General features: G+C 40.4%; 1 protein-coding gene across 1 annotated transcript; it reads left to right on the top strand.

Annotated features, from left to right (window-relative positions):
* The first annotated feature begins 499 nt into the window (after positions 1-499).
* Positions 500-22,341, top strand: LOC139540166 (ubiquitin-conjugating enzyme E2 N). The gene is made up of 4 exons (XM_071343762.1): positions 500-655; positions 13,661-13,907; positions 20,284-20,424; positions 20,953-22,341. The coding sequence occupies exons 1-4, from the start codon at positions 626-628 to the stop codon at positions 20,997-20,999; spliced, it is 465 nt and encodes a 154-aa protein (XP_071199863.1). The 5' UTR covers positions 500-625; the 3' UTR covers positions 21,000-22,341.
* The last annotated feature ends 593 nt before the right edge of the window (positions 22,342-22,934 follow it).

Genomic DNA, 22,934 nt, shown 5'->3' with positions numbered 1-22,934 from the left:
TGCATTGCTTGCTGTTTGGGGTTTTAGGCTGGGTTTCTGTATAGCACTTTGTGACATCGGCTGATGTAAAAAGGGCTTTATAAATACATTTGATTGATTGATTGATTGGTTGTAAATTATAGAGCACCACATGCACAATGCATTGGTCATATCATAGGCCTCTCAGAAATAGATGTACAAAATAATTGTGAAACCCATGTAGGCCAGACATTTTGAAAATTAAAATTAAATCATATAGCCCTTTCGATTGCCACCTTACCAAGAAATGATTAACATTTTGAAATTGATCAAGGGACAGTGTGCCTGTGTGATGGATCCAAAGCCTACCTATGTCTATTTCACAGCAACAGTAAGACTAACATGAAACGAAATTAATCACAGATGTTTACACAAACATCACTGACTTTGAGATGGGGATATGTCCAATCAATCACTGTCACGTATCATACCCATTGACCATAATAAAAGTACATTTTCCAAACTAGCTACATTTATTTACGTTACACTTTCAGGATGGTCCCATGACGCAAAATGAGCAGAACACCGGAAGAGGTGTGTGCGCGCCTTTCGCTGTCAATGCAAACGAAAGAGAAGAGTCACAGCTAAACCCCTCATTAAAAACAAGATGGCAGGACTGCCCCGTAGGATCATTAAGGTAACTATTCAGTGCTTTACGAATTACACATACTATTGTTGTTGTCTATGACAGATTCATGATGTCCTAGCTAGCTAATCCTAAAATGCTCCACACTGTTCGTAATTGACTTAGCTTGCATTTGCCGCAGCTGCGAAGTTACTTCCGTTTCGACCCTGTTCCTAATAAACGGAATAAAGGTGGGTTAAAAATACACCCACGCCTGTAAAAGATGGCAAAGAAATGTGGCTTTTGTGTGGTTGTTTATTCGTTAATACACTATACACAGTGAATGTAGCGTACTGACCAGAGTCTGAGAGAGTTTGCAATCAATATAACGTTAGCTTGCTAGCTAGTTATCTTAAACGTTAGCCAGCCAGTCACCCATTCCGCCCTTTCCAAATAGCTAGCTAACACTATAGCTAGCAAACACTATAACTAGCAAACTCTATAGCTAGCCGTACATGTGTGTTGCAATGAATGCACAACCAGACAGCCTACTCCCGTAACTGTGCCACAATATAAACGGTTGCAATCTTTACTTTGGGCTAAATTGCTCATTAGTATAAAGATACTTAGTCCTTAAGCATTAAAGGGTCAATTTAGCAGGCTATTGAGTTAGCATTTAGAACGTTACCATTGTGTGACAAATATTTCCCGTTAGGCCTCTGTTGCGAAGTTAGTTAGCTACCGTAAGTGATGATATAGGCAGAGGTCAGGGCATTAGCGGGATCTCAGTGTTATGATCTTAATTAATTGAAATGGACGGTACGATTCCCCTTACCAGTCATCACTTCAAATAAAAGTTTATTGGTCTCGTACACAGACAGATTTGCAGGTGTTATTGCAGGTGCAATTCTTAGCTATGTAGGGTAAGTTAATTTGAATTCAGTCACTTTTTGACAGCAAACTCTTATTTTCGTACAAAAGGTCCCTTTCTGAGCTTCTACAATGGGCAAATATGTGTGGGAGGTTTCGTTCAAATCAAAAGGGGTGTTGTCAAAAAGTGTCAATTGTGTAGATACTCTTTGAAGAAAACCAACTCATCCAAGCCCCATGTCTCTCTCATAAGCTGTTCAAATGTTATTGGAGTTTTTACCCTTGTACAATGGCCAAAATTAGGGTGCCTAAATCAGTGGAGGCCAGAGAGAAAAGTGGTCAAAAATAAGTAAAATTGCACAGCAGTGTGTCAACTAGGCTTGATTCTGTGCCAGAATGAAGGCTACCTGACCGGTTCACGTTCTAGTTGAACTCATCTTCTCGAATCTGCAGGACATTAAACAATATAGAGGTAAGATAGATATCGATTTTGAGACATGACATGTAGTATTTTCATATTTTAGTATACACTTTTCATATTAATGCATACGTTTAATTCAAATTGTGTCATGCTAATTTTGCTTTTTGTTACATGTGGTAACAACTTTGAAAACGACCACCACAACATGTAAAATCCTTAAGTTACTGCGAGAAAGCTATTAGATTACGAAATTCTACTTTTTGGATATACTGGTAATGAAATGTTAAAGACCGCTCGGAACAATACAGAATAAGCTTGTCTACATATAATGTATTTTATAAATTTCATCACCAAAGCATGTTTTCACTTACTCTGGGCAGAGTGGGTGGAAACCCTAAAAAGTAATTGAATTCACATGGATTTACCCACTAGCTAGCTCCAACACTGCAGTAGAATGTCTTGCAAATACAATACCATTACACAAATAATCAGAACAACAAATCAAGAAATTACTGAACTGGTCAAATGAACAATCCAGAGTAGATATATTATAGTGAGTCAGAATCCAGAATATTAATATGTGGTGTATATAGACATTAGACAGTATATCATTACGAAAGATCTGATTAGAAAGATAGCTAGCTCGTCATGTCACACCACAGCTGTCAGGGCTATAGGCCAAGACACAGCAAATATTTTAGTTTAGCTAGCTATGCTGACACGAGAAGTGGGACATCAATAGTTAATTTAATTTGACATACACATGAGTAAGGGATTAGGCCTAGATGCACCAGTATACTAGAGGTTCCTTACTTCCAGCATGTTCCCAGTGCATTTGGAGAAATTGTCACACAGCAATTGTCACTCCTGAAGCTAGTGTAGCATAAAGATCAGGTCAGGAGAGAGTTGTAAGATTGGTGCAGAGGTGAACATCATACTATTAGTTATATACAGTGAGCTTAAGCTATTGTACTATCACTTTGTGTGTTTAGAATTATTGTTTTGTTCTCACTCACTAGCCTAGTTGTTCTCCGGTCTCTCCTTCCAGGCTAGGCAGTTTGTTTGCATGGGTTGACTGTCTTCACTCATTCACAGATCAATGAAGTCATGACTGTCTCTACCCAGCATCTGTTCGGTCTGTGGACCTCAGCGCCTTGTTTTCATTATCCCCTGTCAAGTTGATGGCTCTCTGTGCTGAAACAGTCTAGGCTACATTGTGGATTCAAGAATGCCTTGTAGCTAGTATATTAAACTATAAAACAGTTGTTACTAGTTGGCCTCTATCCTACAATTCGTTTCAACTTTCTAATCTCGAGCACCTCCAAAAACATTGTGGCCCACATAGGGAATGCTGGGCTGTGCTTCGTATTCCCAAGTTCATGTCCTCTGTCATTGGTAGTTGTCATTGAATCAATGCTATTATGCTAACAGAGAAAGGGACATTCACACAGGTGGTGAAAGGGGTTGAGTAAGAGAGGGAACACTTATGATGGTAACATTGGTTGGAAAAGATGGGAGGGCTGGGAAGTTCTGGGAACTGTTCTCAGTGAGCTTGGCCCCCTGAGCCCCTGTGAGTGTGCTACTGGTCCGGGAGCCTCTCTTGTCTGTGTTTGGACTGTGTGTTTTTGTCTGTGGGTTATCTGAAACATTTTAGGAATCTCGCTCGGAGGTGCATTCAGGAAAAAGAAAAAACAGCAGCATGTACAGTGGTTGATGATATTCCACTCTTTTTGTTCTTCTTTGTTGTCTTTCTCTCAACGCTATCTGTAGCTTTAGGGCAATACCACTGTAATGGAATTACGCTTTGACTAAGTTTTTTTTTACCTTAAAATCTATGTCAAACAAAAAACATTGATTTCAAAGTTTAACAAACCATACAACTCCATGTACAAGAACTACTTTAAAAAATGTCCACGGAAAAAAATTACAAAGACTAATTTAGTGGAAGAACTTTGCCGTTACATACTTAGGTAACGGAATTACATTAAAATCTCCCTCAAGGATTTATGTTATAAGGTTTTGCAAAACCTCTTAAATATCTGCTCCAAATTAAGATTCAAAGATGTCTGCAGAAAGAATGGGGTGTCAGCTACAGTGCATTGCAAAAGTATTCATTCCCTTGGCGTTTTTCCTATTTTGTTGCATTACAACCTGTAATTTATTTGGATTTCATGTGATGGGCATTCACAAAATAGTCAAAATTGGTCAAGTGAAATGAAAACTGAAGAGGTGCATACATATGTATTCACCCTTTTGCTATGAAGACCCTAAATAAGATCTGTTGCAACCAATTACCTTCAGAAGTCACCTAATTAAAGTCCTCCTGTGTGCAATTGAAGTTTCACATGATCTCAATGTATATATACACCTGTTCCAAAAGGCCCCAGAGTCTGCAACACCAGTAAGGAAGGGGCACAACCAAGCAAGCGGCACCATGAAGAACAAGGTCGTCTCCAAACAGGTCAGGGACAAAGTCCTGGAGAAGTACAGATCAGGGTTGGGTTATTAAAAAATATCAGAAACTTTGAACATCCCACTGAGCACCATTTAAATTCATTATTAAAAAATGGAAAGAATATGGCACCACAACAAACCTGCCAAGAGAGGGCCGCCCACCAAAACTCACATACCAGGCAAGGAGTGCATTAATCAGAGAGGCAACAAAGAGACCAAAGATCATCTTGAAGGAGCTGCAAAGCTCCACAGCGGAGACTGGAGTATCTGTCCATAGGACCACTTTAAGAATGGACAAAAATCCCAGTGGCTAGATGTGCCAAGCTTATAGAGACATACCCCAAGAGACTTGCAGTTGTAATTGCTGCAGAAGGTGGCTCTACAAAGTATTGACTTCGGAGGGGTGAATAGTTATGCACGCTCAAGTTCATTTTTTTGTCTTATTTCTTGTTTGTTACACAACAAAAAATATTTTGCATCTGCAAAGTGGTTGTGTAAATCAAATGATACAAATCCACAAAAAAATCTATTTTAATTCCAGGTTGTAAGGCAACAAAATAGGAAAAATGCCAAGGGGGGTGAATACTTTCGCAAGCCACTGTATGAGGTCAAAGGAAATGGAAGGACTAACAGTACAGATGGATAGCAATAAAAACTGTACCATAGAGGCTCAGAATAAGTTAGAGGAAAAAGAAATGGAGGAACGTATTAAAAAAAGATCAAGAGTAATATATTATAATATGAATATGAAGATAAAATGCAATTATTTTTTAATCATGGAAATGCTATGAAAAATAATTAACTGAAGCTTGTTACAAATGACGGAGTCACCCATGATTCACCAAACAGTATTTTGAAAGAGTAAGTAAAGTACTTAAGGCATATGTTTTTGTTTGTCTCCATCTCCATTATCCAAAGCTAATTGTATGTATTTTTTTTCTATTAATAATGTAAAATTAACATCTGTACAGAAAGACTAATGGAAGGCCAAATTACAGAGGAGGAATTTATTGATGCAATTAAAGCCTTTAAGTCTGGGAAAACTCCAGGGCTGGATTGCATACCAGTGGAGGTATACCAAATATTTTTTTATATACTCAGAGGACCATTATTAGCATGTTTAAACCACTCCTATATAAATGGTAGTTTATCATACACACAACAAGAAGGTCTGATTTCATTATAACTGAAACAGGATCCAAGTGGTAAATATAAAGATCCAGTCCATTTACAAAATTGGAGGCCTCTTACACTGTTGTGATACAAAAATTCTAGCAAAATGCTTAACGCATAGAATTAAAAAGGTATTGTCGGACATTATTAATCCTAATCAGACAGGTTTTTTACATGGACGATACATTGGAGATATAAGGCAAGTACTGGAAACAATAGAACAATATGAAAAACTGGGAAACCAGGCCTGGTATTCATAGCTGACTTTGAAAAGGCCTTTGATAAAGTATGACTGGAGTTTATATATAAATGCCTGGAATATTTACATTTTGGAGAATCTCTTATGAAATGGGTTAAAGTTATATGTATAGTAACTAGGGACGCACCAATATGACATTTTTGTTCGATATCTGATATTTTCCTTGCCAAAAAAACAACACCAAAATGTTTAATATTGGTGGCCTTTTTACAGCATTCTAGTATAGTTAACACACACACACACGGACGCAGCGGTCTAAGGCAATGCATCTCAGTGCAAGAGGCGTCACTACAGTCCTTGGATCGAATCCAGGTTCTGTCACATCCGGCCTTGATTGGGAGTCCCATAGGGCGATGCACATTTTGCCGGGTTTGGCCGTCATTGTAAATAAGAAATTGTTCTTAACTTCTTATGGTTGCAATCCCGTTAACGGGATGATATGACAACAGCCAGTGAAAGTGCAGGGCGCCAAATTCAAACAACAGAAATCTCATGATTAAAATTCCTCAAACATACATGTATCTTATACCATTTTAAAGGTAATCTTGTTGTTAATCCCACCAAAGTGTCTGATTTCAAATAGGCTTTTCAGCGAAAGCACCACAAACGATTATGTTAGGTCACCGCACAATCACAGAAAAACAGTCATTTTTCCAGCCAAAGACAGGAGTCACAAAAAGCAGAAAGAGATAAAATTAATCACTAACCTTTGATGATCTTCATCAGATGACACTCATAGGACTTCATGTTACACAATACATATGTTTTGTTCGAAAAAGCTCATATTTATATCCATCAATAATCTGAGAACAGCGTTCAGCCACAAAAGGAAGCCATACCCACCAAATTGTGCAGTCAACAAAACTCATAAAAAGCATTACAAATCTTCACTTACCTTTGATCTTCGTCGGAATGCACTCCCAGGACTCCCACTTCCACAAGAAATGTTCGTTTTGTTCGGTAATGTCCATCATTTATGTCCAAATAGCTATTTTTGTTAGTGTGTTTGGTAAACAAATCCAAAGTCAGAAAGCGCGTTCACTAAAAGCTGACGAAATGTCAAAAAGTTCCGTAACAGTCAGTAGAAACATGTCAAACGATGTATTGAATCAATCTTTAGAATGTTTTTAACATAAATCTTCAGTAACGTTCCAACCGGAGAATTACATTGACTTCAGATGTGCGATGGAACAGAGCTCCCTCTCATGTGAACGCGCATGGTCAGAGCATGGCCAGGTCATGGTAGACCTGACTATTTCCTGTCTCCTTTGGCCCCACTACACAGTAGAGGCATCAGACAAGGTTCTACAGGCTGTTGACATCTAGTGGAAGCCGTAGCAAGTGCAAACTCATCCATATCCCACTGTGTGTTCTGTAGGGGCTGTGTTGAAAATTGACCAACCTCAGAATTCCCACTTCCTGTTTGGACTTTTTCTCAGGTTTTTGCCTGCCATATGAGTTCTGTTATACTCAGACATCATTCAAACAGTTTTAGAAACTTCAGAGTGTTTTCTATCCAATACGAATAATAATATGCATATATTAGCAACTGGGACTGAGGAGCAGGCAGTTTACTATGGGCACCTCTGTGCACCTTTCATCCAAGCTACTCAAACTGCCCCTGCAGCCATAAGAAGTGTTAACTGACTTGCCTAGTGAAGTGAAGGTTACACACACACACACCACACTGACCAAAAAAGTTATTTTGTTGGCATTTACCTATGTCCCCATTACCAGTAAAACATAATCAAAACCTATATCTTTCACTTACTTGCTGTGCTGTTTCATTGTTCATTTGTTCAGTCTCAACCAGGATTTCATCATACATGTCAAGTAGTGAAATTTCAGCTCTGTCTGTCCGTGGCGCCTCTTCCTTGGTGCGCACTGTCACGTTGTCCGTGTCCATATTTTCCAGCTGTGTATGTAACTTTTCACATAAACCCGGTTTCTGTGGGAGGGGGAAAAATTAAGGAACTTGTCTGTCGGCCCTGCATTGAAGACCAAAATTGGTTAAAGAAAAGTGTGATGAATATAAAAATAAACCACTTTAATTTAAGGACCCAAAAATTTACAGCTGTGCCGTATAGATTGCAAAATAGTTGGCAAGAGTTTTTCGATGTACCGATCCCATGGCACATGGTTTATGAACTGATAAGCAAAACGACGCCAGATTCAAAACTTTGAATTTTTCTAAATTATTATACAAAATTCTTGCAACCAATAGAATGTTATATGGGGGTTACAACCTTCCCAGTTCTGCAGGTTTTGCTGTGAAGAGACTGAATCATTAGATAATTTGTTTTGGTACTGTCCATATGTAGCTTGTTTTTGGTCACAGGTCCAGGAATGGATAAAGAATTGCAACATTTACCTGGAGCTAACGCTGCAGATAGCAATACTGGGTGATTTGAAAAGTCATAGTCAATCGATCAATAATATAATACTTTTAGCAAAAATATTTCTTTAATTTACAATCTGTAGAAAATGAGAATAGAAAGGTTCAGAACTTTTGTGAAGCATCACAGCACAGTTGAAAAATATAGAAATCCAATTTGGATGGTGTTAAGCGATGGATGGGAGGGGTTGAATGAAACTGAAGTCTGGGACTAATAACAACAAGATAACAAAATGTAAAATATACTGTGTCTGTAAAATGTATGTAAGTTAAGAACTTTTGTGAAACAGCACAGTTAAAAATATATGGCAAATAAAAATCAACCTGGATGGGCATCAGAAATAGATGGGAGAGGTTGAGGGTATTGTATTTTCTACATTGTACAACAATAGTGAAGACATCAAAACTATGAAATAACACATGGAATCATGTAGTAACCAAAAAAGTGTTAAACAAATCCAAATAAATGTTATATTTGATATTCAAAGTAGCCACCCTTTGCCTTGATTCTCTCATCCAGCTGGAAGGAGTTCCCACATATGCTGAGCACTTGTTGGCTGCTTTTCCTTCACTCTGCTGTCCAACTCATCCCAAACCATCTCAGTTGGGTTGAGGTCGGGTGATTGTGCAGGCCAGGACATCTGATGCAACACTCCATCACTCTCCTTCTTGGTCAAATAGCCCTTACACAGCCTGGAGGTGTGTTTTGGATCATTGTCCTGTTGAAAACCAAATGATAGTCTCACTAAGCGCAAACCAGATGGGAAGGCGAATCGCTGTGGTAGCCATGCTGGTTAAGTGTGCCTTGAATTCTAAATAAATCACAGTGTCACCAGCAAAGCACCATCACACCACCTCCTCCATGCTTCATGGTAGGAACCACACATGCGGAGATAATTTGTTCGCCTACTCTGCTTCTCACAAAGACACAATGGATTGAACCAAAAATCTCAAATTTGGACTCGTCAGACAGATTTCCACTGGTCTATTTGTCCATTGCTCGTGTTTCTTGGCCCAAGCAAGTATCTCTTCTTATTGGTGTCCTTATAGTACCGTTTTTTTTTTGCACTCTCTTCTGAACAGTTTATGTTGAGATGCGTCTTACTTTTATTTGGGCTGCAATCTGAGGTGCAGTTATTTTAATGAATTTGTCCTCTGCAGCAGTGGTAACTCTGGGTCTTCCATTCCTGTGGCGGTCCTCATGAGAGCCAGTTTCATCATAGCGCTTGATGGTTTTTGCGACTGTACTTGAAGAGACTTGTAATTTTACAGATTGACTGACCTTCATGTCGTAAAGTAATGATGGACTGTCGTTTCTCTTTGCTTATTTAAGCTGTTCTTGCAATAATATGGACTTGGTCTTTTACCAAATAGGGCTATCTTCTGTATACCACCCCTACCTTGTCACAACACAACTGATGGGCTCAAACGCATTAAGAAGGAAATAAATTCTACAAATGAACTTTTAACAAGGTACACCTATTAATTGAAATGCATTCCAGGTGACTACCTCATGAAGCTGGTTGAGAGAATGCCAAGAGTGTGCAAAGCTGTCATCAAGGCAAAGGGTGGCTACTGAAGAATCTCAAATATAAAATGTATTTTTATTTAACACTTTTGGTTGCTACATGATTCCATATGTGTTGTTTCATAGTTTTCATGTCTTCACTATTATTCTACTATGTAAAAAAATAAAGAAAAGACCTTGAATGAGTAGGTGTCAACTTTTGACTGGTACTGTAGCTGATATAATGAGAGAGCATGAAAATTAAATTAATCAAATTGGAGATCTTACAACTAGACATCAAGGACATTTTCATTTTTGAGAATACAACACCTGCACATTAGAGACAGAACCCCTTACCCTCTTTATTGCAGGATTGTGATCATCATTGACACTAGTTCAATTTGAATAGTAGTTTAACAATTAAAACATTTTAAACACATCAAAGAATCAACACTTTATCACTTCAAAATGTACAAATAAGTTAACTCGTATGTAGTCTAAACAACAATAGAACATTGAGTAGTAACAAGTACACTATTATTACTGAAGCATCATTTCAGGTGAACAAAAACTCCATACCAGTGGTAGCCAACCTTGCTCCACTGATCCCTATCTACTGGGTGAGCAGACTTCTATTCCAGCCCAGCAATAGCACACTTGATTATCAACTCATTAGACCTGATAAGTTGAATCAGGTGTGTTATTGCTGGGCTGAAACAGAACCTTGCACATTGAGGACCTCCAGCAGGTTTGGCATGCTCCAATTGTAATAGGTTTATACATTGTGTGTGATTAACTGTATTTTTGTATACAATGTTTGCTAACATAGGTAGGCCTACACATATAACCCATGGCATATAGGATATACCCAAGCTTTCTTGGGATATTCATTAGGACCTCTCTTCATCTGCAAACAGGCTGTCGCAGCTTTTCATATCGGAGGAAAGAAAACATCACAAAGAAACAGGCTTCATTATACAGCACTGTTATATTATGTTGCTAATATCTGTCCTCAAAGTTTTCCCCTCTAGGGACTGGAACTAGAGAATATTTTCATAATGTCCTCCCACAAAGTTACCTGCCCTATCCAGTAGCTAGCCTAGGCAGCCGCATGGTTTCCCAAACTCGGTCCTGGGGCCCCCCTGGGTTCACGTTTTGTTTTTTGCCCTAGCACTACACAGCTGATTCAAATAATAAAAGCTTGAGGATGAGTTGGTTATTTGAATCAGCTGTGTAGTGCTAAGGCAAAAACCAAAACGTGCCCCAGGACCGGGTTTGAGAAACACTTGCCTAGGCTATCCAGTAGCCTATACGCTCCCTTTACTGACAGCTGGAGCTGCATTTTCACCCTCTTCCATGGCTGTTATCTAATGCATTTGGAGACTATTTTAAATGTACAATGATTACATCAAGATAGCTAACTTCCTTTTTAGCTAGCTGATTACATTTAATTCACTTAGCTAAACAGTGTCAAGTTATCTAGCTAGCTACCAACTTGAGTTAGTCTACAAAGTGGCCTACTATAGCAGGCTAATTAGCTAATAATAGGTTGAGGGAATTGTCCGTAGAGCTCTGAGACAGGATTGTGTCGAGGCGCAGATCTGGGGAAGGGTACAAAAAAATGTCTGCAGCATTGAAGGTCCCCAAGAACACAGTGGCCTCAATCTACAATACCCCATAATGACAAAGCAAAAACAGTTTTGTAGAAATTTCTGCAAACGGAAATATCATATTTACATAAATATTCAGACCCTTTACTCAGTACTTTGTTGACGCAACGTTGGCATTGATCGCAGCCTTGAGTCTCCTTGGGTATGACGCTACAAGCTTGGCACACCTGTATTTGGGGAGGTTCTCTCATTCTTCTCTGCAGATCCTCTCAAGCTCTGTCAGTTTGAATGGGGAGTGTCGCTGCACAGCTATTTTGAGGTCTCTCCGGAGATGTTTGATCGGGTTCAAGTCCGGGCTCTGGCTGGGCCACTCAAGGATATTCAGAGACTTGTCCCGAAGCCACTCCTTTGTTGTCTTGGCTGTGTGCTTAGGGTCGTTGTCCTGTTGGAAGGTGAACCTTCGCACCAGTCCTTGGAACCTGCTCCAGAGCGCTCAAGGATCTTTCTGTACTTTGCTCCGTTCATCTTTCCCTTGATCCTGACTAGTCCCCCAGTCCCTGCCGCTGAAAAACATCCCCACAGCATGATGCTACCACCACCATGCTTCCCCGTAGGGATGGTGCCAGGTTTCCTCCAGACATGACACTTGGCATTCAGCCCAAAGAGTTCAATCTTGGTTTCATCAGACCAAAGACTCTTGTTGTTCATGGTCAGAGTCCTTTGGGTGCCTTTTGGCAATCTTCAAGCGGGCTGTCATGTGCCTTTTACTGAGGAGTGGCTTCCATATGGCCACTCTACCATAAAGGCATGATTGGTGGAGTGCTGCAGAGTTGGTTGTCCTTCAGGAAGTTTGTCCCATCTCCACAGAAGAATTCTGGAGCCATATCAGAGTGACCATCGGGTTCTTGGTCACCTCCCTGACCAAGGCCCTTCTCCCCCGAATGCTCAGTTTGGCCGGGTGGACAGCTCTAGGAAGAGTCTTTGTAGTTTCAAACTTCTATTTTTAAGAATGATGGAGGCCACTGTGTTCATTGGGACCTTCAATGCTGCAGACATTTTTTTGTACCCTTCCCCAGGTTTTTGCTCTGACATGCACTGTCAACTGTGGGACCTTATATAGACATGTGTGTGCCTTTCCAAATCATGTAACATCAATTGAATTTACAACAGGTGGTAAATCAAGTTGTAGAAACATCTCAAGGATGATCAATGGAAACAGGATGCACGTGAGCTCAATTTCGAGTCTCATAGCAAATGGTCTGAATACATATGTAAACAAGGTGTTTTATTTTTATACATTTGCAAGAATTTCTAAACGGTTTTTGCTTTGTCATTTTGGGGTATTGTTTGTAGATGGATGAGGGGAAAAATATTTGAGGCATTTTTTAATAAGGCTGTAAGGTAACAAAATGTGGAAAATGTCAAGGGTCTGAATATTTCCCTAATGCACTGTTTTGGTATTTTAGGCTACAATGGGAAAATTAGTAGGCGAGTGAAGAGGAATAGGCCTAGGTCTGTAAAAGTCCATCTTTGTTGCTGCACCTGTCACAGGTGTCACCCTGCCTCTTGCATTACCATAAGGCCGTATCAGATTGCTTATGCTCAGTCATGTTGAGAAGGGTGTGTTTTTCTCCAGGTCACAGCCAGGGCCTAAAATTAACACCCACCACCTGTCGATTTTGTCATTGGCGTGTAAAATGTTTACTTCACCAGCCACGTTGGCAGGGGTCAGGGCTCCACAGTGTGAGCATTTCACTCGTATTTTTTAAATAAAAATAGTCAAGTATGATCACGTTTACAGTAAAATAAATGCTGCACTAGCAGTTTTCAAAGTAGTTCCGCCGTTTTTGTTTCATAGCTGGTAAATTAATCGCACAAAGTCAAACTACGAATCCTATATAGCCTATCCCACCTCGCACTGGAAACACTGCCTGGCTGGTGGCTGTGCGCACTTAAAGAGCTGGTATAAAAGTTGGTCTAATTTACTTGAAACGAAAGTCTACTGAAGTGACACTTTGTTTCTTGCCTATTTACATTTTGTTCATAAACTAGGTTGTTTTTCTGTTTCTGACAACGCTGCTGCTTGTCAGACTCAATCTCACAGGTAGAAACATGACTCCAGTCGCGCTACCACGGTAACCTCCCGGCCTTAAAGGGGCAGGTGAAGATTTTTGTCTCGTGACATTTTGGTTAAAAGACTCAGGTCACAGAAACATTTATTATTCAATATACCACGTTAGTTCTTACTAGTAATACATATATTGTTTTCAAAACATTACAGAGCATGCGCATCTGGAACAATCGTACAAATGTGCCTGCTGAACAATGGTTACCACCACAAGATTTGCATCTAGGCCTAACTCTGTTTGTATGTCTGTCGTTTGTCAGGAGACTCAGCGCTTGATGGCGGAGCCTGTCCCAGGCATCAAGGCGGAGCCTGACGAAGGTAACGCCCGCTACTTCCATGTGGTCATCGCCGGGCCCCAGGACTCGCCCTTTGAAGGCGGCACGTTTAAACTTGAACTCTTTCTTCCCGAGGAATACCCAATGGCAGCTCCAAAAGTACGCTTTATGACCAAAATATACCACCCCAACGTAGACAAGCTGGGAAGAATATGTCTAGACATATTGAAAGGTAAGGGGTGCTTGACTTGCGTCATTTTACACCGACATGGTAGCCTGACATCCAAACAGATTTTGCTGTTTCACTGTTGTTTCAGTTCAGGTTAAGTTAATCAACAGTGGGCCATTTTACTTGCATATGCAACTAAATACACTGCTCAAAAAAATAAAGGGAACACTTAAACAACACAATGTAACTCCAAGTCAATCACACTTCTGTGAAATCAAACTGTCCACTTAGGAAGCAACACTGATTGACAATAAATTTCACATGCTGTTGTGCAAATGGAATAGACAAAAGGTGGAAATTATAGGCAATTAGCAAGACACCCCCAATAAAGGAGTGATTCTGCAGGTGGTGACCACAGACCACTTCTCAGTTCCTATGCTTCCTGGCTGATGTTTTGGTCACTTTTGAATGCTGGCGGTGCTCTCACTCTAGTGGTAGCATGAGACGGAGTCTACAACCCACACAAGTGGCTCAGGTAGTGCAGCTCATCCAGGATGGCACATCAATGCGAGCTGTGGCAAGAAGGTTTGCTGTGTCTGTCAGCGTAGTGTCCAGAGCATGGAGGCGCTACCAGGAGACAGGCCAGTACATCAGGAGACGTGGAGGAGGCCGTAGGAGGGCAACAACCCAGCAGCAGGACCGCTACCTCCGCCTTTGAGCAGGAGGAGCACTGCCAGATCCCTGCAAAATGACCTCCAGCAGGCCACAAATGTGCACCATAGCTAGCTGGCTATCTAACAAATAAATGTACTGAGTCAGAGCTAACGTAGCTAGCTAATACAGCCTGATACATAAATCCACTTTTTTTTGGGGGGGGGGGGTGCAAAAGTATCTTCTAAATAAAAGAGGAATAGGCTAAGCATGAATATGTTAGCTACATGAAGTAGCTAATAGAAAACATTTAATGTAGCCAAAGATTATAGGGTCCCCTAGGAAACACTGACCAATGAGTTCCTACCCTGACCAATGAGTTCCTACCCTATCACAATAACGCCTCCCTGGGTTTTTCATTCTTTATCATGTCTAACAGCACTGTATTCAAAGTGCCTGCTATTATATACTATCTACCTCATTTTCGAACGTTGCTATGGGCACAGTAAAACAACAGGAAGTCAGGGATTTGACTTCCACTTTACTTCCCTACAGAAGCCTGCCGGTGGAAAACTTGCCAGAGTCAATTATTTGAAAGAGTCAATTTTATAGAGTATAAAAGTCAAGTAAATAAGTATGTGATATTTTTATATTTATTTCATTCAAGTTCGCTAACGTTAGCTAGACTTACTAGTAGGCTATTTCTGTTGTGAGGATAACGTTAGTTGTGTTGTGTCAAGAGTTAAGGCCCGGGCCATCCACCAAGCCAATAACTATAAAGGTAACTATAATGAAATACTATATGCTACATAACTATAAAAGCATCCACACTAGAGGAAGGTTTATTGTTCTACAGTCCTACACCTGTCAATCCACTGATCAACGCATCCTTCTGCACGCTGCCTATTAATCAAGTGTTAACACAAGACCATTCATGAGGTCTCTAGCTGGTTCAGACCATTCAGTGCTTTCAGGATGTCACTATGAAAAATTAACACAACTGCAAATAATACTTCAATGTACATGTAGGCCTAATGAAAAATAATCTAGTAACTTGTATTTAAATGTAGCAATTCAACAACAAACGCCATTAAGCCTGCACATCTTTTACAGCATGTCATTGCTTCGTTGCAAGTGATTTCAATTTTTCTAATGGTTGTCAGTTCCTTTGGGTCTTTGTTTTCACTGTGCTCATCTCTGTATGTCCTGTGCAACTATTTGTAATGCATCAGTGCAATAATTATCGTAACTGGCCAAAAGTGATCACACCAATGCACTTTTTCTCCTCGACTAGCGTATTCTATGCTGTAGGCCTGTTATACATTCAGCAATTAGCAAGCCTGCCTCATTCCCCGAATAGGCAATTAGGCCTAGTATAAAAAATATCTAAATAAATGTCCTATAGGTTTTGTAGCCTATAGCTTTTCCTGAGATTTCACGAGAAGAGGAATGCCTATTGCGGAGAGGCTTGCGTAGCCTATAGCCTGTTGGCCTGGGAGCAGCTGGAAGAGAGAGCCTAGTGATGTGTAGCCGAAGTAAGAAGCTAAATATTTGCCAGACATTAGACCATTCATTAGCTAAATATTAAGGCTAAAGGCTTAATATTTACCTGTCAAAGTCCAAGAAATGGCAGTGAAATTGCGGTGATGTAGGCACATTTGAATAACTGCTCACACATCCTGTTTTGTTTCATGCCGAAATAACTACAGTGCCTTGCAAAAGTATTCACCTCCCGTGGCGTTTTTCCTATTAAGTTGCATTTCAACCTGTAATTTAAATGGATTTTTATCTGGATTTCATGTAATAGACATACACAAAATAGTCCAAATTGGTGATTTTGTTGTTTCAAAAAATAAAATAAAAAACACTTTTTGCTATGAAGCCCCTAAATAAGATCTAGTGCAACCAATTACCTTCAAAGTCACATAATTAGTTAGATTACACACAGGTGGACTTTATTTAAGTGTCACATGATCTCAGTATATATACACCTGTTCTGAAAGCCCCCACAGTCTGCAACACCACTAAGCAAGAGGCACCACCAAGTAAGCGGCACCATGAAGACCAAGGAGCTCTCCAAACAGATCAGGGACAGAGTTGTGGAGAAGTACAGCTCAGGGTTGGGTTATAAAATAATATCAGAAACGTTGAACATCCCACGGAGCACCATTTAAATCCATTATTCAAAAATTGAAAGAATATGGCACCACAACAAACCTACCAAGAGAGGGCCGCCCACCAAAACTCATGCACCAGGCAAGGAGGGCATTAATTAGCGAGGCAACAAAGAGACCAAAGATAATCTTGAAGGAGCTGCAAAGCTCCACTGCGGAGATTGGAGTATCTGTCCATAGGACAGCTTTAAGCCGTACACTCCACAGAGCTGGGCTTTACGGCAGGGTGGCCAGAAAAAAAGCCATTGCTTAAAGAAAAAAAGAAGCGAACACGTTTGGTGTTTGCCAAAAGGCATGTGGGAGACTCCCCAAACATACGGAAGAAGGTACTCTGGTCAGATGAGACAAATTTAGCTTTTTGGCCATCAAGGAAAACGCTATGTCTGGCGCAAACCCAACACCTCTCATCACTCCCGAGAACACAGCATCATGCTGTGGGGATGTTTTTCATCGGCAGGGGTGGGAAACTGGTCAGACTTGAAGGAATGATGGATGGTGCTAAATACAGGGAAATAATTGAGGGAAACCTGTTTCAGTCTTCTGGAGATTTGAGACTGATGGAGGTTCACCTTCTAGCAGGACAATGACCCTAAGCATACTGCTAAAGCAACACTCGAGTGGTTTAAGGGGAAACATAAATGTCTTGGAATGGCCTAGTCAAAGCCCAGACCTCAATCCAATTGAGAATCTGTGTTATGACTTAAAGATTGCTGTACACCAGCGGAACCCATCCGACTTGAAGGAGCTGGAGCAGTTTTGCCTTGAAGAATGGGATAAAATCCCAGTGGCTAGATGTGCCAAGCTTATGGAGACATGCCCCAAGAGACTTGCAGATGTAATTGCTGCAAAAGGTGGCTCTGCAAAGTATTGACTTTGGGCAGGGGGTGAATAGTTATGCATGCTCAAGTTTTTTTTTTCTTATTTCTTGTTTGCTTCACAATAAAAAATATTTTACATCTTCAAAGTGGTAGTCATGTTGTGTAAATCAAATGATACAAACCCCCCAAAAATCTATTTTAATTCCAGGTTGTAAAGCAACATAATAGGAAAAATGCCAAGGGGTGTCAATACTTTCGCAAGCCACACTACATAGGCCAACAGCCTAGGCCTGGTTATGCAACCATTTGGATCAGTTTGGGTCTATTCTCGACAGTTTGGAAGGACCAGATAGGTACATTGGCAGACCACTCATATGGTATAGGCAGGATCAGGATGTGGCCTATTAAGATAGACCTACTATAGGAAAATATGGGCTTTTCCTTCCAACTGCCCGCCCATTAATTCTATAGCCTATGTTACATTCAGCAAGCAAGAGCAAGCGTGCATCTGTCCTCCAATAGGCTATTAATAGGCTAAAGAAAATATGTCTAAGTGTCCAACAAGCTTTTTGTAGTCTGTCTTTTCCTGGGAATCCACAAGATTTAAAAGGAATAGCTGTGGCAGCGGAGAGGCCACTTGCGTAACAGAACAATGAAGACAGACTGGCTCGAGATTAAGCCGATGTTGACCACACCGCTCGCGTTACGTGCACGAGCGTTGGAAAATAAATGTACATGTTATTCAATCATTGCATCCAAACTGCTTGCGCGGGTCAATGAGCGTCTGCCTAGCCAGGCGCTAAAACGAGCATCTGTGTAGCCAGGCGCTAAAAACTTGGTTCCAATTTGTGACGCGCTGCAGGTCCCGCCTCTCCCATCTCCTCATTGGTTTTTAGGAGCATATACCCACGTGGGTGATTGAAAAATGAACTGAGATCCACACTCCAGTCCAGTTGGTGGTGGTAATGCACCTTAAAGTTGGTTGCCAACCGGCATGTAAAGTCCAAAGAAGACTGAAGGAGGAGAGATTACTAGAAACAAACTCTGTTTACTCTTTATCTGTGGATTAATTGTCAAAGTAGAGGAACTTGTGCATTTCAGGTAAAATAACAACCCAATGTTTATATCCCAGGACAAATTAGCTAGCAACAGCAACCTAGCTAGCTAAATTGCCATGAATGTTTAATGCTTTTCGACCTGTCCCCAAATTAATATAGTTGGTTTAGAGTTCGATTTGATATTTCAACCTGAGTGTCCTGATCGTGTCTGGTGTGGATGAACAAAATCAACATGCACACGATGGCAGACACATGCACGCGCCCGGTCTAGTCAGCATGTAAGAGCCAATTTATGCATGATCCGAAAATGTGGTCAGAGGCGCCAGATGGAGGTTGTGACTCAATTGCGGAGACAGTCAGAGGCCAAGTTGAGGTCTGTACCGCATTGTCGTGCGCCTCTCAAATTTTGTAACAATGCAGAGGGCTCCGTATAGCTCTGCATTGACATGATTGGTTGATGGTAGGTGAGGGCGGGAGGTCCTGTATTAACACAATCTGACTTCCTTGACAACTTCCTTTCCCAATAGCACTGCGCTGCTCGGAGAAGCGCAAGAAGTATGAATGCCCAGAATTTTGCAGAGGCCGTATCACCATAAATGCTGCACGACCAATGCAGATGTCGGATTGACCATGCAGCACCTTTAAGTTAGACGCGTATGCATATTAGCGTATAATTCATAAACTCAATCTTAGGCTTAATACTGCAGTGAATATGTAATTAATTTACACAGCAAAATAAAAAAGTTGATCAGACAACGAAGTCATAGGTATATTAGGTTTTTATTTGTATTTTTTCATTTTTTTCTCAATCTGCAATCTGTTTAGCCTAAAAGTCCAGGCACATTAGCAGGACAGTAATATGGTGTATTTTGTCATGATGTATCAGCTAATTTCTTGTGGCGTGCATATGAATTATGATAATGCGGGAGCAGGGAGGAAGTTGTGTCCATAGTTTCCGCGTTTTAAGTGTTTAAAAAAGTGAGGTGGATAAAATTATAATAACTATTCTATTTCCATCATTTCAACAGTTCACCCAAGTGTGTTGATCAAAGTTAAATTACAACTGCAGTATTTTGTTAAAAATAACACCTAGATTTCTTATTTTTTTTCAACTAGTGCAGCCCTACGTGGCAGTGTGGAAAGGATCTCAAATGAGTGCAGAATGGAGAAAGACCCATTTCGAAATTGCTTAGAATGTATGTGTTGCCACTCTAGGGTCATGCACAACTTACAAAGCACATTTTGAACTTGTATTATTCAAAAACATCAAATAGCATCAACATTTAGAAAAATATTGTGAAATGAAATTTTGGCCTTATCGCTCAGCCCTAACAGATACAGGGGAGATGAGATGTCTTTAACTGTCTGTCACACCGCTGCAGCTTCTCTGTATGTCTGTCATACACATCAGTGAGTTCAGTCTCGTTAGTGGGACAGGCCTGGGACTTGTTTCCTGCCATATACCCACTGCATTAGAATCATGTTTGGCCTGCGAGCGCTATGAGGGATTTTCCTTTTTAATCTCGCCCAAAAGATCAAGGGCCTCTCAGATTCAACTTTTGACCTCCCACTCAAGCTGCATATCCCCATTGCTGTGACATGCCCCATCCCTCAAAATGGATACATAGCTCAAACTTCTCTTCCTCCCTCTATCCCCTTTTTCTCCTCCCTTCATCCCTCACTTTCTCCCCCTCCTCATTTATACTTTTTTGTTTTCTTATAAAATCTCCTTTCACAGATAAATGGTCTCCAGCCTTACAGATCCGCACAGTCCTGCTATCAATCCAGGCATTACTAAGCGCTCCTAACCCTGATGATCCTCTAGCGAATGACGTTGCGGAGCAATGGAAATCCAATGAAGCTCAAGCCATAGAGACAGGTGAGTCTTGATAAAGCCCGGCTGTGAGCAGTGAACTCCTCCAAAGTGCACTCCTACTCACTCACCACACCCACTTGCCTGGGTCATGTTTTTTTTGTGGCACACAACAGAAAGGGGAAATTAACTTTTATTTTTAGACAAGTCCAGGTCTTTTCTCCCTGTTTCAGTCCATGTTCTTGTGTGTTTGGTGCCCAGTGAACAAAAACTTGTTCAAATTTTACACAGTAGCTCAGTTTCTCAATGCAGCCTACCGTTCAGCCAATCAAACACTGATTAATATTGGTGCTGATGCTCAATCTTACTGGTAACTTTAGATTCTACACCTTATGAACTCATGACTTCTTTTGATATAATCATTTAATTTGTATATTGTGTTTTTTTTTACCCTGTGGCCTATCCTGCAAAGCAAGTACACATGTGATGAAGTTACAACTTGAAGCCTCAAGGATTCTACCAAAAGACTAATAAATAACTGACTCACGACACTTGCTTTCTGAGCTCATCTCTCTCCCTTATTTTGTGTTGCAGCCCGGACATGGACCAGGCTTTACGCTCAGAACAACATAGAAGTGTAGAAAAGGTGAAAAAAGCAGAGAGAAACCAAGCGGGAAGTCAGTGTGAACACACATTCCTCATCTTCTGCCAAGACCACCTCTTCTTTCTAATTCATGTGCATTTAAAGGACACCATATTGGAGGGGGGAAAAAATATAATTAAAAAAACACATTTAAGGAATACTTTTAAAAAAGCTAAAAAAAGACCAGTGAATTTGATATAAATGATCATAAGAGAAATTGAAAAGCCTTACTTGTCGTCTTTCGTGCTTTGTCATAATTCAGTACTGTTCAGATGCATCGGCAGATCTGACTCACCACCTGGTTCTTTTTCCATTCATTTTGGAGGAAACCAGCAACATCCGCTTTAATGAGCTTCGTACAAAAAAAAGATATTTAAAAAATAAATGTATCCCATGTTTGTTTCGTGGGGGAGGGTAAGATTTATTGTCCAAGATTGCCTAACTTTTTACTTTTCTTTTAACTTTGTTGTCGCTCGTGATGCTGGTTGTTTATTGAAAGCAGCTGATTAGCCCCAGGTAGACACACCCTTTGAGACAGACTATGGATGGACTCATTCCTCTGTAGAAGGCCTACTAGCAAAACGACAACCTAGCTCCTGCTAAACCACATCTCTGACTTGAACATTAAATACAAGTAACAATATAATGACTAAATAATTCATCTGAGCCTGCCCATCATCACGTTTAACTGTTGCAACCGCTGTCGATGTAGAGACCCTAACGTAGGCTTGGAACCTTTGTGTGGGAGAGCGGTAGGGATGGCGGGGACAGGAATTCCATAATTTTCTATAGTTTTAGGAATATATTTTATTCTCATGTTTTATTTGAATGTTTTCCTGACATCAGCCTACTACAGTGGGGGCTGGTGGGAGGAGCTATAGGAGGACAGTATCATTGGAATGTATCAAACATATGTAAACCATGTCTCTACTACTACTGACTCTGGCTACATGGCTCTTTTAGCTTCTTGTTCTTCCTGTTTGTCACAATCTAATGTTACAAGACACAACAGTTGACTTCCTCCCCATGGCATTTATTTCAGAAATAATAAGGGAGGGGTGCATTGGAGTTGTCAGTTCGGCAGTGTGTGCTGAGGGGAATTGTGTGGGGAGGTAGAAGGGAGATTGGGGGTAAGGGAATGAATGAATGGGTGGGTAGGGGAATGGGGGAGATCACTGAACAATATTTGTCAATATTTGTTTTTGGTTTGAAAAGTCTTTATTCAGTTCTCTGTATATTCATTATTTCTATTGAGGGGAAAAATGTTTACCTGCTCTCTGAATGGTATGAAAACGGTATTCTTTTTTTCTGTAAATAAAATCTGTTGATTAATAAGAAAATATTGTAAGCCTTTGTTTTTGAAGTAAGGACAGTAGGTTAGGACTTCTGGCATATCCTCAATTCTGTCATTGAATTGCATACAATGAACTCAACAGGTCAGATTGAACAATGACTGCCCTCAGATGAGTTGAGAAAAAAAGTAACACTTGCTTATTTCCAGACAGTCTTAATCTTCACTCTGGTCCTAGATTTTTAGTTAGTCTATACTTCAATTGGTGGTGTGAAAATCAGGCACCACCTGGTGATACAAATAGATGAATTTGCTCACGTATTACAATATCCAAAACAGCAAAACACGTATGACGGCCAGGTGCTTCAGTTTCTCGATTCACCATTATAGGACAGCATATAGTAATGTGAAGATCGATACAATTTTAGGTGCAATGGTGCAGGTTTGACTGAGCTGGCTACCAGGTAAATGTATTGGTGGCGAACACTGCATTGAGTGCAGTAGCCTACTTGCTTGCATCTTTAGCTCAAATAAACGGTGATGTTTTCCTTATGGACCTCGAAATGGGGACTTGACTTTCCTCAAGAAGAATCACTTATGCCAGAATGTAAAGTTTTAAATGGTATACTTGCAGTTAACAGT

Source organism: Salvelinus alpinus, chromosome 15, assembly GCF_045679555.1.
Source record: "Salvelinus alpinus chromosome 15, SLU_Salpinus.1, whole genome shotgun sequence".
NCBI lineage: Eukaryota > Metazoa > Chordata > Actinopteri > Salmoniformes > Salmonidae > Salvelinus > Salvelinus alpinus.
Note: the sequence above shows the minus strand (reverse complement) of the source record. Positions and strands in the feature narration are given on the sequence as shown.

Excerpts from the sequence above, each read along its gene's own strand:
- LOC139540166 (XM_071343762.1), top strand. The coding sequence starts at position 626 with ATGGCAGGACTGCCCCGTAGGATCATTAAG. Across the intron at positions 13,908-20,283 it reads ATGTCTAGACATATTGAAAG|ATAAATGGTCTCCAGCCTTA; the intron begins GTAAGGGGTGCT and ends CTCCTTTCACAG. Across the intron at positions 20,425-20,952 it reads AGCTCAAGCCATAGAGACAG|CCCGGACATGGACCAGGCTT; the intron begins GTGAGTCTTGAT and ends TTTGTGTTGCAG.